Source organism: Piliocolobus tephrosceles, chromosome 6, assembly GCF_002776525.5.
Source record: "Piliocolobus tephrosceles isolate RC106 chromosome 6, ASM277652v3, whole genome shotgun sequence".
Lineage (NCBI taxonomy): Eukaryota > Metazoa > Chordata > Mammalia > Primates > Cercopithecidae > Piliocolobus > Piliocolobus tephrosceles.
The window spans coordinates 87,337,353-87,353,597 of record NC_045439.1 but is presented as its reverse complement, the minus strand read 5'-3'; the positions used below and the strand labels follow the sequence as shown (position 1 = coordinate 87,353,597).

General features: G+C 40.5%; 1 protein-coding gene across 1 annotated transcript in view; it reads left to right on the top strand.

Moving 5' to 3' along the window:
• PEAK1 (pseudopodium enriched atypical kinase 1) overlaps positions 1-16,245 on the top strand; it is a 137,103-nt gene that overhangs the window by 110,466 nt on the left and 10,392 nt on the right. Inside the window, exon 4 of the mRNA XM_023197636.2 lies at positions 1,137-1,882. Coding sequence (XP_023053404.1) covers positions 1,137-1,882 — 746 coding nt within the window. The remainder of the gene's footprint in view (positions 1-1,136; positions 1,883-16,245) is intronic.

The window sequence follows — 16,245 nt, the reverse complement described above, 5'->3', positions numbered from 1 at the left end:
AGGGCCTATCCTAATGACCTCATCTTAACTATTAAATCTACAAAGACATCTGACAGGTCACATTCATAGGTACCAGGGGTTAGCACTTCAACATACCTTTTGGGGGGATATAATTCAACCCATAACAGAGCCTTATAAGTCTTAAGATCTTGAGTAGAGACCTCATTTTAATAACAAGACTAATTTTAATAGCCTTTATGGAAGTTTTGGGTATATTTCTCTGTCTTTAAAAAATAACGTTTTCTCTCTGTTATACAATAAGTCCTGAAGGTGTATTCAAACACACATGTGTTTTATCTTTTTCTAATCATAAATGCTGGAAACTAAGCAGAGATGAATTGTTCTCTAACTAGGGCTTATAAAAGATGTTGAAAGATTGTATCTGTCAAATCACAATGTATATGCCCACCAAAATAAAAGAGAATCACATTAAGAGTTTGGGAATTAGTGTTCAGAACAGAAGTTGACTGCTCATATACACTGTTCCCCTTACGACAATCACAGGAATCTTATATGTAGACCAGTTTAAGCAATGTCAGAATCCATCTCTATAGTAAAATAAATATCATGGCTTTTGAAATTGTTTTCATGTGTTGGAAAATGTTATATATCTGACAAGTACTATATGCAATACAATGTAACTTTGGAATAAAAAGAACAGAATACTATCTTCGGAGCCCCTGTCTAATGGTCACATTGCTAGTTTCAATTCTGTTTGTAATAATGCTCCCAAGTATTTTCTTTATCCATAATGCTATCATCTCTACTCTGTCACAATACAAGTATATTTGAGTGTCTGTCATTCCTTAATATTCTGGTGTGGTGAATACAGCACTCTGAAGGGTAGGACTGGAGAATCTGGTTTCCTTTTTGAAAACAAAACTCATCACCCAAACCAGTGCCCTGTTCCTGGACAGAGCCAAAACGTTATGCATATTTATTGTTCCCACCAAGGCTTGGATACTTCAATGTTTAGGTATTTGTTCTTTGGTTGTTCTCTTTTCCCATTTTGAACTAAAGAGTTGACTTATTCTTACATTCCCATGGTTACCTTACTCTTTTCTGCTCAAGTTTCAGTTATAAAATGAGATTGAAAAGTTTACTCTTTCCTTTTTGTTGCTTTAAAAACAATACAGGGCAATCTAGAGCAGCCATGATACCTCCCAAGCAGCCACGACAGCCCAAGGGAGCTGTGGATGATGCCATTGCCTTTGGAGGGAAAACAGACCAAGAAGCACCCAATGCTTCCCAACCTACACCTCCCCCACTGCCAAAGAAGATGATCATAAGAGCCAATACAGAGCCAATCTCCAAGGACCTCCAGAAATCCATGGAAAGTAGTCTTTGTGTCATGGCTAATCCCACCTATGATATCGACCCCAACTGGGATGCTAGCAGTGCTGGTTCTTCCATCAGCTATGAACTCAAAGGACTGGACATTGAGTCTTACGACTCCTTGGAAAGGCCGTTATGCAAGGAGAGACCTGTCCCCTCAGCAGCAAACAGCATTTCCAGCTTAACCACTCTCAGTATTAAGGATAGATTTTCCAACAGCATGGAATCCCTCTCTAGCCGGCGTGGGCCCTCTTGCAGACAGGGCCGAGGCATCCAGAAGCCGCAGAGACAAGCACTTTATCGAGGACTTGAGAATCGGGAGGAAGTAGTGGGTAAAATCCGAAGCCTTCATACAGATGCCTTGAAGAAACTGGCTGTTAAATGCGAAGACCTTTTCATGGCTGGGCAGAAAGACCAGCTCCGTTTTGGAGTGGACAGCTGGTCAGACTTCAGGCTAACCAGCGATAAACCATGTTGTGAAGCAGGTGATGCAGTTTACTATACTGCTTCATATGCAAAAGATCCACTTAATAACTATGCAGTCAAGGTAAGAAAATATTATAAATCTCATGTTAACTCTTAACCAGTACGTTGTTGTTGGGATGCATTCATTCTGCTTTTCTCCTTTCTTTCCTTCATTCCTCCATTCAGCAAATTATTGAGCATCTACCTCTTACCAGATGCTGGATTAAGCAGGGGGCTTATTTATTATTTAGAGAAAACAGATGTGTAACTTAACAGAATTACAACAGTGTACTGCATGCAAAGATAGAAGTAAACAAGAATTCTATGGGATCTTGGAGGTACCTTAACCCAAACTCTAGAAGTCAAAGAAGTCTTTTTTTTTTTTTTTGAGACAGAGTTTCGCTCTTGTTGCCCAGGCTGGAGTGCAATGGTGCAATCTCAGCTCACTGTAATCTCCGCCTCCCAGGTTCAAGTGATTATCCTGCCTCAGCCTCCTGAGTAGCTGGGATTATAGGCACCTGCCACCACGCCCAGCTAATTTTTGTATTTTTAGTAGAGATGGGGTTTCACCACATTGAGGCTGGTCTCAAACTCCTGATCTCAGGTGATCCACCCACCTCAGCCTCCCAAAGTGCTGGGATTACAGGCATGAGCCACCGTGCCCGGCCAAAGAATTCTTTTTAAAGTAGGTAACCTGGCCAGGCATGGTGGTTCATGGCTGTAATCCCAGCACTTTGGGATCCCGAAACAGGTGGATAGCTTGAGCCCGGGAGTTCAAGACCAGCCTCGGCAACATGGTAAACCCCTGTCTCTACAAAAAAAAAAAATGGAAAAACATTAGCCAAATGTGGTGGCTCATGCCTGTAGTCCCAGCCACCCACGAGGGCTGAGGTGGGAGGATCACCTGAGCCCAGGAGGCCAGGGCTGAAGTGAGCCATGATCAGGTCATTGCACTACAGCCTGGGCAACAAAGTGAGACCCTGTATTCAAAAAAAAGTAGGTAACCCTTGAGCTTTGCTTTTTGCAAGTGCTACATATAAATACGAGGTCTGTTATGTACCTTTCACTGCATGTTTCTGTCTTTTTTTTAGGCTGGAGTGCAGTGGCGTGATCCTAGCTCACTGCAGCCTCAGCTGTGCACTACCACATGACTAATTTTTTTGTTTTTGGTAGAGATGGTGGTCTCACTATGTTGCCCAGGCTGGTCTCAAACTCCTGGCTTCCAGTGATCCTCCCACCTTGGCCTCCCAAAGTGCTGGGATTACAGGCATGAGCCACCATACATGGTTTGTGTTTCTGACTTTACTCTCTACCAGCTAAGAAATGCTTGTCTACCTCTTCTCTGTAACTCCTTTGCTCCCTAGAGAAACATTTTTGTAGAGGAGGATAACTAATGTTTATTGATGTGCCTGAAACTTTATTTTTGTTATGTAATTTAATCTTCACATCAACTTTATGAGATTAAGATATTTTTCTCCATTTGACATATGAGGAAAATGAAGCTCCAAGAAGTAAGCTGACTTGGTTAGGATCACACAGCTAGCAAGTAGTAGAACTGAGTTTTTTGTTGTTTTGTTTTGTTTTGTTTTTTGAGACGGAGTCTCCCTCTGTTGCCAGGCTGGAGCACAGTGGCGCCATCTTGGCTCACTGCAACCTCTGCCTCCTAGGTTCAAGCGATTCTCCTGCCTCAGCCTCCTGAGTAGCTGGGACTACAGGCGTGGGCCACCACGCCCGGCTGATTTTTGTATTTTTAGTAGAGACAGGGTTTCACTATGTTGGCCAGGTGGTCTCAATCTGCCCGCCTCGGCCTCCCAAAGTGCTGAAATTACAGGCATGAGCCACCAGGCCCTGCCAGAGCTGAGTTTTAATCACAGAAATTTTGTCCATTGTACCACTTATCAATTTCTTACATGTAGATTGCTTATTTCAGATAACCCACTTCTTCAAGACAGCTAAACTCTTGACGTCAAGAATTATTGCCCAGTTACATTCACTGTAACAGAAAGCCATAGGTTTCATCAATATAATAAATAAAGTGTGGACTCTGAAGTCCAAAAGATTTGGGTTCAGATTCTGGTTCTGCCTCTTAGTAGCTTTGTCAATAATGGCACGCATCTTATGGAGCTATTGTTTGGTTAAAAGAGAACAAAATGTCCCTAATAAGTGTTCATTTTATTCACTACCCACTACCTTCTTCCCTAGGTTACTTTAAGAGAGCAACGATCTTTGAGCCTCAATTTCCTCCTCTTTCACATGTTTACAGTGAGGGTAGGATCAAGTGAGATAATGCATGTGAAAGGTTTTTGAAAAACACAAAGCCCTGTGTAAACTTAAGGTAGTGTTCTCCATTCCCATAGTCCCTTTTTACTGATTCTATTCACTGGTTCAAAAGCAATTAACATATCTAAATGACTTTTACATGTTAATTTGGCTTAGAAAGACCAGATGGTATCTTAGCAAATTAACGGATAAGGTAAACGATTGGCCTTCCCTATCCAGACAGAATGTGTGTTTGAAACAGACCTTCAGCTAGCTGCCCTCTGCAGTTACAGTATCTACACCAGTTGACTGTCTGATGTCACTGGCAGAGTAATCGTGTGCTCCAGCCCACACTTTTTAAATTAAACTGAGGGTAAACTGTAAGGAAGGGATCTGGATTCAAGTTAATACATTACTGATGAGTTTAAAAAGGCATTTTGAGATTCTACATAGCACTTAAGACCTGTTCTATAAATTGAGGTTATGGTGCCTTATCTATCTTGGGCCCTTATTGCTGCAAAATCACCAATGCAGGATGAGTACCTGTTTCAGAAAGGGACATTGAACTATCTATCTGTTCTTTCAAAACAATTGAGAGGTAGGGCTTGACTAACTTTATGTATTATTGCCTTGCAATCTTGTCTCTTTCCCAAATCAGTGGTCTGGTATTGATTTCTTTGCTTATAATGATGTCAAACCAATCTCCAAAGAACAGGTGGCCAGTGGTTATATAGTAGAGTTGTTGGCAGGTTTGGAAAAGGATATTTTACACTAAATACTAAATATAAATGTTTCTTTTAAGACCCTGTGGTATTTCCAGAAGTGCCCAATTGATTGTACAACCTTAGAGGAATAAACTGTCAGGGCTCTGTGAACCCTGCCTTTGCAGAGAAAAGCAAAAGACACTACCAGTTGGCCCACACAAACAACTTTTTTCTGTTTGTCTTATTAAATTCCCTTCCCATAAGGGAATTTAGAATAGTCTAATGAGTGTAACTGTCTCTTGAAGAGACTAAAAGTTCTTTAAAATGTTGCAAACAAAAAGTCAATGGTAGGCCAGGCGTGGTGGCTCACGCCTGTAGTCTCAACACTTTGGGAGACTGAGGCAGGCAGATCACCTGAGATCAGGAGATGGAGACCAGCCTGGCCAACATGGTGAAACCCCGTCTCTACTAAAAATACAAAAAAAAATAGCCAGTCATTGTGGTGGGCACCTGTAATCCCAGTTACTCGGGAGGCTGAGGCATGAGAATTGCTTGAACCCGTGAGGTGGAGGTTGCAGTAAGCTGAGGCACTGCACTCCAGCCTGGGCAGCAGAGTGGGACAACATCTCAAAAAAAAAAAAAAAAAAAAATCAATGATAGAATTTAGCAATTTGAAAGCCAAAGGATACCACCCCTCCTCCTTAAATACCAAATCCACTGCAGTCATAGAGTGCTAACTGTATGTTATTTTAGTTTGCCCAGGTTGCATAACAACACACCATATTCTGTATGGCTTAAACAACAGAAATTTATTTTCCCCATTTCTGGAGGCTAAAAAATTCAAGTTCATCGTTTCAGCTTATTTGCTTTCTGGGGAGGGCTTTCTTCCTGGCTTACAGACAGCCACCTTCTGTTTGTGTCCTCACATGGCAAGGAGGGAGGGAGAGAGGAAGGAAGACAGTGCAAGGGAGAGGCTATGCACTGGTATCTCTTATAAGGACACCAGTTCTGTTGTATCAGGGCTCCATGCTTATGACCTAATTTAGCCTTAATTACCTCTTTATGGGTACTGTCTCACATTGGGGGTTAAGGATTCAACATACGAATTGGTGATGGGGAACACATAATTTAGCCCATAGAACTCTATCTCTAACCCACCCTGCCTCAGAATATCTGTCCTTATAGCATGCAAAACACATCCCAACAGCTCCAAAATTCTTATTTATGACAGCATCAACTCTAAAGTCCAAAGTCTCATCTAAATATCATCTAAATCAGATATGGGTGAGATTCAAGGTATGATTTGTCCTGAGGCTCTCCAGTTGTGAACCTGTGAAACCACAAGTTACATGCTTACAAAATACAACTGTGAACAGGCATAGGATTGGCATTCCCATTCCAAGAGGAAGAAATCAGAAGGAAGGAAGGAGTGATAAATCCCAAGCAATTCCGAAACCTGGCAAGTCAAGTTCTATTAAATCTTCGGCCCAAGAATAATCCTCTTTGATTTGATATTCTCCCCTGCAAGCCCACTGGAGTGGCAGCATCACCACCGTGGCTCCGCATAGCAGCCAATACTGAGGCACTGGTCATGGTTATCCTGGCCTACCAGATCTCAAGAGGTAACTTCACCCTTTGAAACTGAGGATGGATCAGCCTTGCCTACTGGTCCTTTGGTGGCAAAAGCAGCCCTGATGTTTCTGTATCACTTTCAGGATCATTCTTCCCTTTCCTTGAAGAATAGTACATGTTAGCAGCCAAATAGCTCTGTGGGCTAGTCCTGTACAATCCAAGTTCAGTAGCCTTCCTTTATTTTGTCCCACTTTTTCCCTTTTAATTCAAACTGGCAATGTCTTTGCTGGTATAATCCCATTCTTACCCCTGACTTGTGTTGAGATGGCTGGTTAAGTCCGTAAGTCATACCCATCTTCTCTTTACCAAATAGTTGTTTAGCCACACCCTTGGTATTCTCTTAGAACAAGCTTTCACTTTTTTTTTTTTTTTTTTTTTTTTTTTGAGATGGAATCTCACTTTGTCACCCAGGGTGGAGTGCAGTGACACAATCTCAGTTCACTGCAACCTCCGCCTCCCGGATTCAAGTGATTCTCCTGCCTCAGCCTCCCAAGTAGCTGGGATTATAGACGTCTGCCACCACACCTACTGATTTTTGTATTTTTAGTAGAGACAGGGTTTCACCATGTTGGCCAGGCTAGTCTCGATCTCCTGACCTCAGATGACCCACCCGCCTCAGCCTCCCAAAGTACTGGGGTTACAGACATGAGCCACCACGCCCAGCCTCACCTTTTTCACAGTATAGATAGACTGCGAATTTTCCAAGTCTTCACATTCTGGTTTCTTTTTGCCCAACAATTCCTTTTTCAATTTATCTCTCTCCTTTCACATTTTACTATAAGCAGTCGGGAGGAACCAAGCCACTCCTTCACTTTGCTTAGAAATCTCAATTTCATCTCTTGCAAGTTTTGTCTTCTACAAAACATAGTTCTGCTAAATTCTTTGCCACTTTATGACAAGGATTGCCTTTCCTCCAGTTTCCAGTAATGTTCCTCGTTACTATCAGAGACCTCATCAGAATCGCCCCTAGCATCCATATTTCTAGCAACTGTCTGTTCATGGTTATCTGGGCTTTTTCTCACATGCATCTCAAAACTCTTCTAGCCTCTACCCAATTCCAAAGCTGCTTCTACCTTTTAAAGTATTTTTACAACAGCACACCACTTCTCAGTATCAAAATCTCATCCTGCTCAGGCTGCCATAACAAAATACCATAGACTGAAAAGGATAAATTTATTTTCTCACAGTTATGGAGGCTGGAAGAGAGAGAGAGAGAAAACACAAGAAGCATGCACAAGCACACCCCAGTGTCTCTTCTTAAAAGGACACTAATCCTGTCACATCATGGCCCCACTCTTATGATCTCTTTTTACTTAATTACCTCCTTGTTAGCCTTGTCTCCAAAATACAGTAACATTGTAGGCTAGGGCTTCAACATATGAAGAGGTGGGGGAGAGAGACAATTCTGTCCATAGAAGGTGTCATGTTTGTCTTTGTTATAAAGCAAGTGGTTTTAACTCAGGACTTTTCCTGGATTTGAAGGTTTTCCTCTTTCATATTTATTCTAATCTTCATTCAACATGATTAGCTTTATTATTTGTGTTGGTCTTAAATGAAAAGGCATCACAGCACTGAATAAAGAGCTTTGGAGTCAGCTGACCTGGGTCCAAGTTCTGAAGATATCAGTGTGTATTTTTATGCAAGTCATGCGCCTCTCTTGGTTTTCACATCAGTGTATATTAACTGCCCTACTTACCTCAGATGATTGTTATAGTACATGTGTTTCTGTAGTGAAACTGCTTTTATAAACTGTAAAGTATATATAAAATAATGCATTATTGTTATTAACAATAATGGAAAATTGCTGCTCAACCTTTTCTAGATCACTCAGTATTCTTTCTTAACCTTAGGCATTGGCTTGAGCATATTTAGATAGGTTCTGCACTTAGATATTCTTTCTCATTACTTCAGAGATGTAAACATCTTTGTTTTTCCTTAAAATTATGAGAGAAAGCTGCAAACAGCTTCAAGAATTTAAGTACTTCCAAAAATTGGAAACAAACTAGGTACCTTATATTAAGACATCAATATAATAAATTATGGCTCGTAAGTCCAATGGAATGTTTGTACCTACTAAAAGTGGTAATTATGAAGACTACATAAAATTATGAAAAACATTTTCTAAATGTCACATGAAAGTAGTAGAATGCCAATAACATGATCATAACTTTAAGAAAATTGACCTACAAAATGGTGATACTCAAATAATTCCTGTGTTAAGGTGGTAACAGTTATTTTGATTAGTTAAAAAATGATGTCATAATATCTTTTCAATTAAAAAAACAAGAATCAGAGATTTTGAATCATTTGACACTAAGCTTCTTTAAAACAGGTATCCTTAGTTAGTCATCTCTATAGTCCCATCCTCTAGTACCAATTATAAACAGCACCTGTTTAATGCTACTCGGCTTTTGCACACTCTGGTTCCTCTCTCTGGACTGCTCTTCTCCTGGGAGACAGTATAATACAATAAAGAATTTCTGCATTGTGATCTGCTGTGACCTATTTCAGAATCACCTGAGGGATCCTCATTAAAAATGTCATTTCCTTGGCCGTATTCCATACCTACAGAATCAGAATGGCTGGCAGTAAAGCCTTGGAAACTGCATTTGTACTAAGTACCCCAAGTGGTTCCTATGTACAAAATGTGAGGACTGTTAACAAAGTGGCTAAGAATTTAGGCTTTTAAGTCAGACAGACCTGGGTTTAAATCTGTGCTGTAGCTACATATTAGCTGTTACCTTGGCCATTACTTTCCTTTTCTATATCCAGTGTCTTTATCTGTAAAATGGAAAAAATACTTCAGGTCTTCTTAAAACCATTGTAAAAAAATCACAGAAGTTAATATGTATGCAGTGATACACACACACACACACACACACAGTGCTGAGAGCATCACTTGGCACAAAGTTAAGCATTTAGTAAAAGTTGGTTATTCCTTCCTTTTCACATACTTGGAAAGCTCCTATGTGTTCTTAAAGAATCCAGTTCTGAATTTTCTTCTTTAATTTTCTGAGCACATGTTGCATGCTATACCTACTGGATTTCTTAACCATTGCATTATCATGAGACAGTTATATAATTAAACAAGAACATGCTTCCTCTCCCATCTCCCCACTATTATACCTGACCTTCTCCATGGCGGGGACCATGGCTTATTAATTCTTACATCATTAGCATCTATTATAATATTGTGTACATAGTTGGCATTCAATAAATATTTCTTGACCTTTCAAAAAGTGTTTACTGTATAAAACATTGTGATATTTGTTGTAGTTTACAGAAATAAATGTGAATAAAACAAAGGCCTTGCCCTCAAGAAGCTTATATTCCAGTGAGAAAGACAAAGTCATAAATAATAGCTCTTAAACAAAACAGATTATAATGAAAGTTCAGAGTGGTATACAGAGATGTAAAGATAAATGAAGATTAATGAATGAAAGAAGTTATTAGCACTTCTCTTGGGGCCAATAAGAAAGGGCCTTTTGTATCCACTTTGCTATTCTTTGTGGTAAATGCAGTACATTGAGAGAATAGTGGAAAATTAGGCTATGGAGAGATAAGAGACCAAATTTAGAGATTTGAGTGACGAACTTAAGAGGTTAGACTATTTTGTGTTTTGTGGGAAGCCACTAAGTATTTTTAAACAGAAATAACGTAAGATTTTGGGTGACAACTATTGTAAGAGAGGTCAGAAGGACTGGAAGCAAGGAAGCCAGTCATTATGCTATTGCAGTAGTCCAGGTAAAATAAGACCTGACAGAAGGCAAAGGAAAAGAAGGGGCAGATGGTTAAAGAGCTGAGGGAGGCAGTTGACCATGTCTGGTGAGTATGGGACTAGGGCAGTGATGCTAAAATTTCAAGGTAGAACAACCTCCAAGAGAATGGTGATGCCATTAGTTGAAATATGAATCAGAAAAGCCAGAAAAATGAGACCTCAATGGGATATGCCCATAGGGCAGCCAAGTTGAGAGAACCCCAGGATCCAGGTAAAAATGTGGGTTTGGTACTCAGAAGAGAGTTCAAGCCTAGAAATGTGGTCATAGACTTGATTTAGTTGAAACTGTGGGACTACATGAGATTGTAATGGAAGAGTCTGCAAAGTGGGAAAAGGCCCACACATCTAAAGTGACCCAAAGCAGGAGCAACTGGAAAATCTGTAGCAAAAGGCAGGGCCCTACAGGCCAAAGAGTCCAAGGTTGCAGAGGGCTTGTGCAGAATGAAGACTCAGAAGAAGGGAAGAATGTAATCTCTTGTAAGCCTCAAGAAAATGCAATGTTGGTAATAATGGGGATGAATGCCAGACACAGTTTAAAGAACGAATAGGAGGAGGAAGCTGTGGAGGCAGTGAGCACAGCCTACTTTTTAAATAAATGTTTTGGTGAAAGAAGAACCAAATTGATTTCCAAACAATATTTAACTTTCAACTCCCATTTTCCATCTTGTCCATATCTTCTTTTATCCTCTCTTCCACATTTGGTGAGCCACCACCCAGCAGATTGCATTGTCTGTCTCTGTGGGCTATATATTGGCTGGCCTCCAGCCCTTAACTTAACCATTCCTGCTCTCAGAGTAAAACTTAACATAAATTTAAGCCTGAACTTAACTTCTCTGCCCTCTAAATAAAATCTAACTTGCTTTTTCCCTTTCAAAGAATCTGGGTAGGCACTGACCAAACACATAATCCTCATATCCTCATAGTAGACTAAATCCTCATATCCAAATCCATAGTAGACTAGTCCTCATATCCTCATAGTAGACTAAAGCCAGTTTTAGAAGGGCCTTCACCATTCTACACAGTGGGAAACTAAGGCCAGCAAGGAACAGTCACTTCTGCTTGGGAACACCAGCTTTGTGGCAGACTCCTAGGTAGAACCTGACTCCTAGGTAGAACCTCTCCTATTATTTCATACCTGAGGCAGTAAACTGGCCTTGCTGTGTCTCAGTGTTGTTTCTTAATGGAAAAATGACAGCCTTTTGCTTAGAATCAGGATGGACAATTGACAAAATTATGGCTCAGTATCACTGAGGTGTTGTTTTTTTCACTGCACTTATGAGATCATTTTATAAAAAGTACTGCCATGTGAGACCACAGAGGAAATTTGGATGCAGTTACTTTGAAGAGGATGCTAAAAATTTCACATAAGCAAAAGGTATAAATTTCTGAATTATTTTCTTCCAGAATTGGGATAGTAGGTCTCTTTAAGGTAGTCCCAGTCTTTGTTCTCAAGGATAGAGCATACAAAACTCAATAAAGATGTGCACTTCCTGTTACAAAAGTGGGGCCGCTTCCTTTCTTCCAGCTATGCCGGAATCTTGTTAAAAGCTTATAATAATGTAGAGGAGAACTGTGGAGACCAGCATCTTTTACTGCATTTTTGACTCCAGAGTCTCCGTTTATCTCATTTGGGTGGATGCTGACAAAACAAGATACTAAATGAAAAAGCATTACAGGAACAACTATGATTGGTAGGAATTTACAACTAGTTCAGACTATATACACAGGCAATTAATTACTGGCTTAGGGGTGAGGAAAAAACTAGAGGGGAAACCACTTCCACTTTCATAATTCAACATAAATATTTTTAACAGTGAAACTTTACAGAAAGTGATTGATCAGCAGCCAACTACACATACTCATGGCCATCCTAGTTTGGTGTCCATTTCGTTTCAGGCTCAGTGCATACAGAAGCACCTGAGTCTCAACTGGGAACTGATTTAGGAAGGAGAGGTTTTGGATGTTTCTGTAAACCTGGAATCAAAATGAGTTGTCTGGTGGGAAAAGGGAGCATGACTTTAATTAATGAGGTGAGAGGATATAGTTGAGAATCACAAATTGGAATTCAAGTTAATTGAATTCCTAATGTGGGCCCTGAGCTGGTTATAGGACTACTCTGTGCCTCAGTTTCTCTAGTGTGAACATCCTGGGCATCATTCTGACAGCCTAAATTACTGGCTCAGGAACACAAGTTATTTTCATTGGATACACATACTGAGTGGGAGAGTGAAAAGCTTCGATGAGTACAACTCACAAATAAAATGGTAAAATCTTACACAGTTACCTTCTTGAATTTCTCTTCTAGGATCCAAAATCACTTTCTTGGGCATGTGAACATTTTTGCAGCAATTCAAGCTGTAAATTACCTGGCCTGCCTGACAGGTCTCATAGCAGATTCCTACAACATGGAGTCCTGAGTACTTTGGGCCCACACAGCATTTTATGTATTAAACACTTAATCTATTTTGAATATAGCTGTAACAGCATTGAGTGTGTATGGGTCTGAGCTCTGTAGCAGCAAGTATCGCAATACTCCTCCTAGGCAGATCAAGGAATTGAGGTCAATCAGTGATCAGCCTGTATTCTTAAAGTGAGATTATACCAAATACTGGGTATCAATTTAGAAGTTGCAGGGTTTTCATTCTGCGCTCTCTCCCATTTGCAGTTGTACTTTTGTGTGATGTGACCAAATGGCACAGATGGTGTAATGTGTGTGATCTTTAATGTTTCTCGTTTTTGTCCCTCCACAATTCATTCCCTGTAGCATCCATCTCACTTAAGGTTCACTGAGACACTGTAAAATGCATAGAGTGAGATGGGAATGAGATTCCCTGCTGATAAACTGGAAGTAGGCTGAAGGCATACTGGGCCTGTAATGGAAAAATCAGAGCTAATGTAGAATATTTTTGAAGAGTCTTATATTTTGTAATTATTGCTTTCTTTGGGGCAAAGGAGAGAAAATTGAATCGAATGACAAAGAGCCATGTTGTTTTGTATAGTTTTGTGCAGTACAAAATCAGTGAGCACCCAGGGCAGCCTGGACTCAACAGACAACCCTCACTGATCAGATTTCACTCATTTGTGTAGTCAAGTCATTCATGAGTGTTTTATTATTCAGATTTATCTGCCATTGCCCCCACCCCATCACCTTGCCAACTTGTATCTGTTTCATAAAAGCTGTTCATATATTCTACCTGTTCCAAGTATATAAGCGCTATGGCAGCACTGGATCAGATGTTGCCTTTTCTCAGAATCTTTTACAGACATATGGAACATGTACTACGTGCCTTGCTCTGTGCTAGTCCCTAAAGATACAACTATCCGCTTGTATAGTTACAAGATAGACAAAAAAATGTTGGAGGAGGGAGGAAAGGGGGTAAGGGTTGAAAAACTGTTGGGTACTGTGTTCAGTACCTGGGTGATGGGATCAGTTGTACCTCAAACCTCAGCATCATGAGATATACCCAGGTAACAAACCTGCACATGTACCCCCTGAATCTAAAATAAAAGTTGAAAAAAATTATAAAAAACAAAAATTTTTTAAAGATAAATGTGATAACTGCAATAATAGAGATATGTACAAGATATAGAAGTAACACAGAAAGGGGGTTTAGGGTATTTAGCACTTACTCTCTCTGGCAAAAGTAATGCCTGAGAAGGGCTTTAAAAGAAGTAGGAATCCCTCAGGCAAATGAGGGGTGACAAGGAGCCCCAAACTGAGAGAACACCTGGAGGGTAGAGTGGATGGCTGGCTGCAGATAGCTCAGTATAGTAAGAGCAAATGGAACACAGGTGGGAAGTAGGACTGGAAAGGGAGGCAAGGCCAGGACTTTCTCCTATGAGGATAAAGTGGAGCCGCTAGGAAATTTAAATAAGCAGGAAATACCAACTGTTGTTTTTTAATGGCTCTGTAGCCATGTGGAAGGTGTATTTGAGGGGATCACATCAGAGGCAGGGAGACCAGTTTTACAACCAGTTGTGGTTGTCCAGGCAAGTGATGAAGGCAGCAATAGAGATGGAGAAAAGAGGATAATTTGAAAGTTATTTAGAAGAAAAATCAGTAAGAGTTGGTAATTAATTAGCATAGGAAGTGAAGATGCAGGAGAAATCCAAAGTGAATTTGGTTTCTCATCCAGGTAACAAAGTCATTCATCAGGAGAGGGAGTACTGGGAGAGCAGTGAGTTTGGTGGGAAGAAGAGTTCAGGTTTGGTTATGTTGAGTTTAAGTAATCTATGGATTAGGATATATATGGGAAGAAATCAAGCAGGTCATTGTATAGATGAGCCTAAAGCCCAAAGACAAGTGTGCGTTACAAATGTAGATATGGAAGTCAGTACTGTATATGAGATGGTTGAAGCTATGAGCAAGCTTGCCAAAGAGAGTGTGCCAATGGAAAACTAGGATGGAGAGCAGACCCTCCAAACACCAGCACTGGAAGGAACCTTTGGGAAAAAGGGTCAAGTGAAGAAGAATGGGTAACACCATACCATTCAACGACAGATTAATTCCATGGTTATATTATCCAGTTTTGCAAAGGTCCATCTTTCCCCCAGCCCTCTGACTTAGTTGCCTTAAACAGAGTATCTGTTGTTGAGATTGCATCAAGAGGTATGTCCCCTCACAGGTCCCAGGCTTCATGGGCATTCTGAAAGGTTCGGTAGCGTTAGCACTATCTTCTCCCCAGCTGTTTTTAACGGGACTTTACAGTCAAAGCCCCTGACGGTCTACTTTTTAGAAGTTAGCTGTCTAGGTTGAAATTATTACACACATAAATGCTTTTTGATGACAAATTTGCCTCAAAGATGTGCAGGGCAGTTGTCATGAGCAACATGGAAAATGAGCCCCTGAACCGAAATGTATGTTTAGAATTAAACTTTTCAGGTTGTGCATGGGGAACCATTTTCAAGTTCTGTTTCCCTGCTAAGACTGTAAATGTTGGGTTCTTTGACCCGAGTCTGAGAAGGTCTCAGGAGAGGGTAATTTGTCTTTGATTCTGGAAGACAGTATGTTGTTTCCCCTCTCCCCCAGTTTTCCAACAGATGATTTATCAGTGGTTAGAGGGCCCCCACCCCCTGTATTTAGGAATCTGGTCAGAATGCTTCAGGATGCTGTGTCTTACAGATAGGAAGTGCTCAGGAGCCATGAGATACTTGTTTGAATGCTCAATTGATAATGAATTAATATTTTTCCTTTCCCTTCTCTGTCCTCACTGATCTTTATTAACCCAGACAAGCACCCAGTTTCCCTTCAAGCCTCTGTTTTTGCAACAGTAGGTTATTCATGTTGGTGCATATGTGTATACCAGCTGACTGGCTGCCCCTCTTGATGTCCCTCTGACTCCTTTGGAGAATGGCTCAAGCAGGCATTTCCTGTGAGCTGGCAAATGGGCGAGGGTTACTGTGCCCAGGATGGGCTTCTCTTCCTGCCTGTGCTCTTCACATGAGGAGTTCCCTTGGCATGCATTTGGTATTGCCACCATCACAGAAGCAAAAACTTATCCAGAAAGAGGCCCTATGGTGTATTTTACAAGAAGATTCAACCTTCAGCAGCCTGGTTTTGTTCTCCTGCTGCAGTTTGTAAGTAAATGACTCCTGGATGTTGATATTGCAGCTCCCTCTAGTGTCACTGTGGCTCAGTCTCTCATAGCATTTTTCTTTCCTTTCAGAAAATACAGACAGCACAGAATCTGCCAAATTCACAGCATTTTAAGTAGATTTTCCCAAACATAGCCAAGACAAATATGAGGTGATTTTTCTCCTATTAGAAAAGGGAATGTTAAATGAAGATGTGGGACCATTCCAGTTCTAGTTTATTTTTATTCCTATTTTTAAATTTTGGGGGTCCTAGGAGGAGTCCTGAAGTAATCATTTATAGATTAAAGAGTAGCTGGCGTGAACAAGTAGAATCTTTGTTGAGATTCCTCCTGTTCATGCCAGCTACTCTTTATAAAGAAGGAATGTGAATTCTTTTCAAGAAAGATAAATGAGAGCCAAGAAGAAGTTACTTTAATCCATGGTAGAGAAAATACTGGTAAGGGCAGAAGGAAAAAATTTGGCAGAAAGAACCCTATC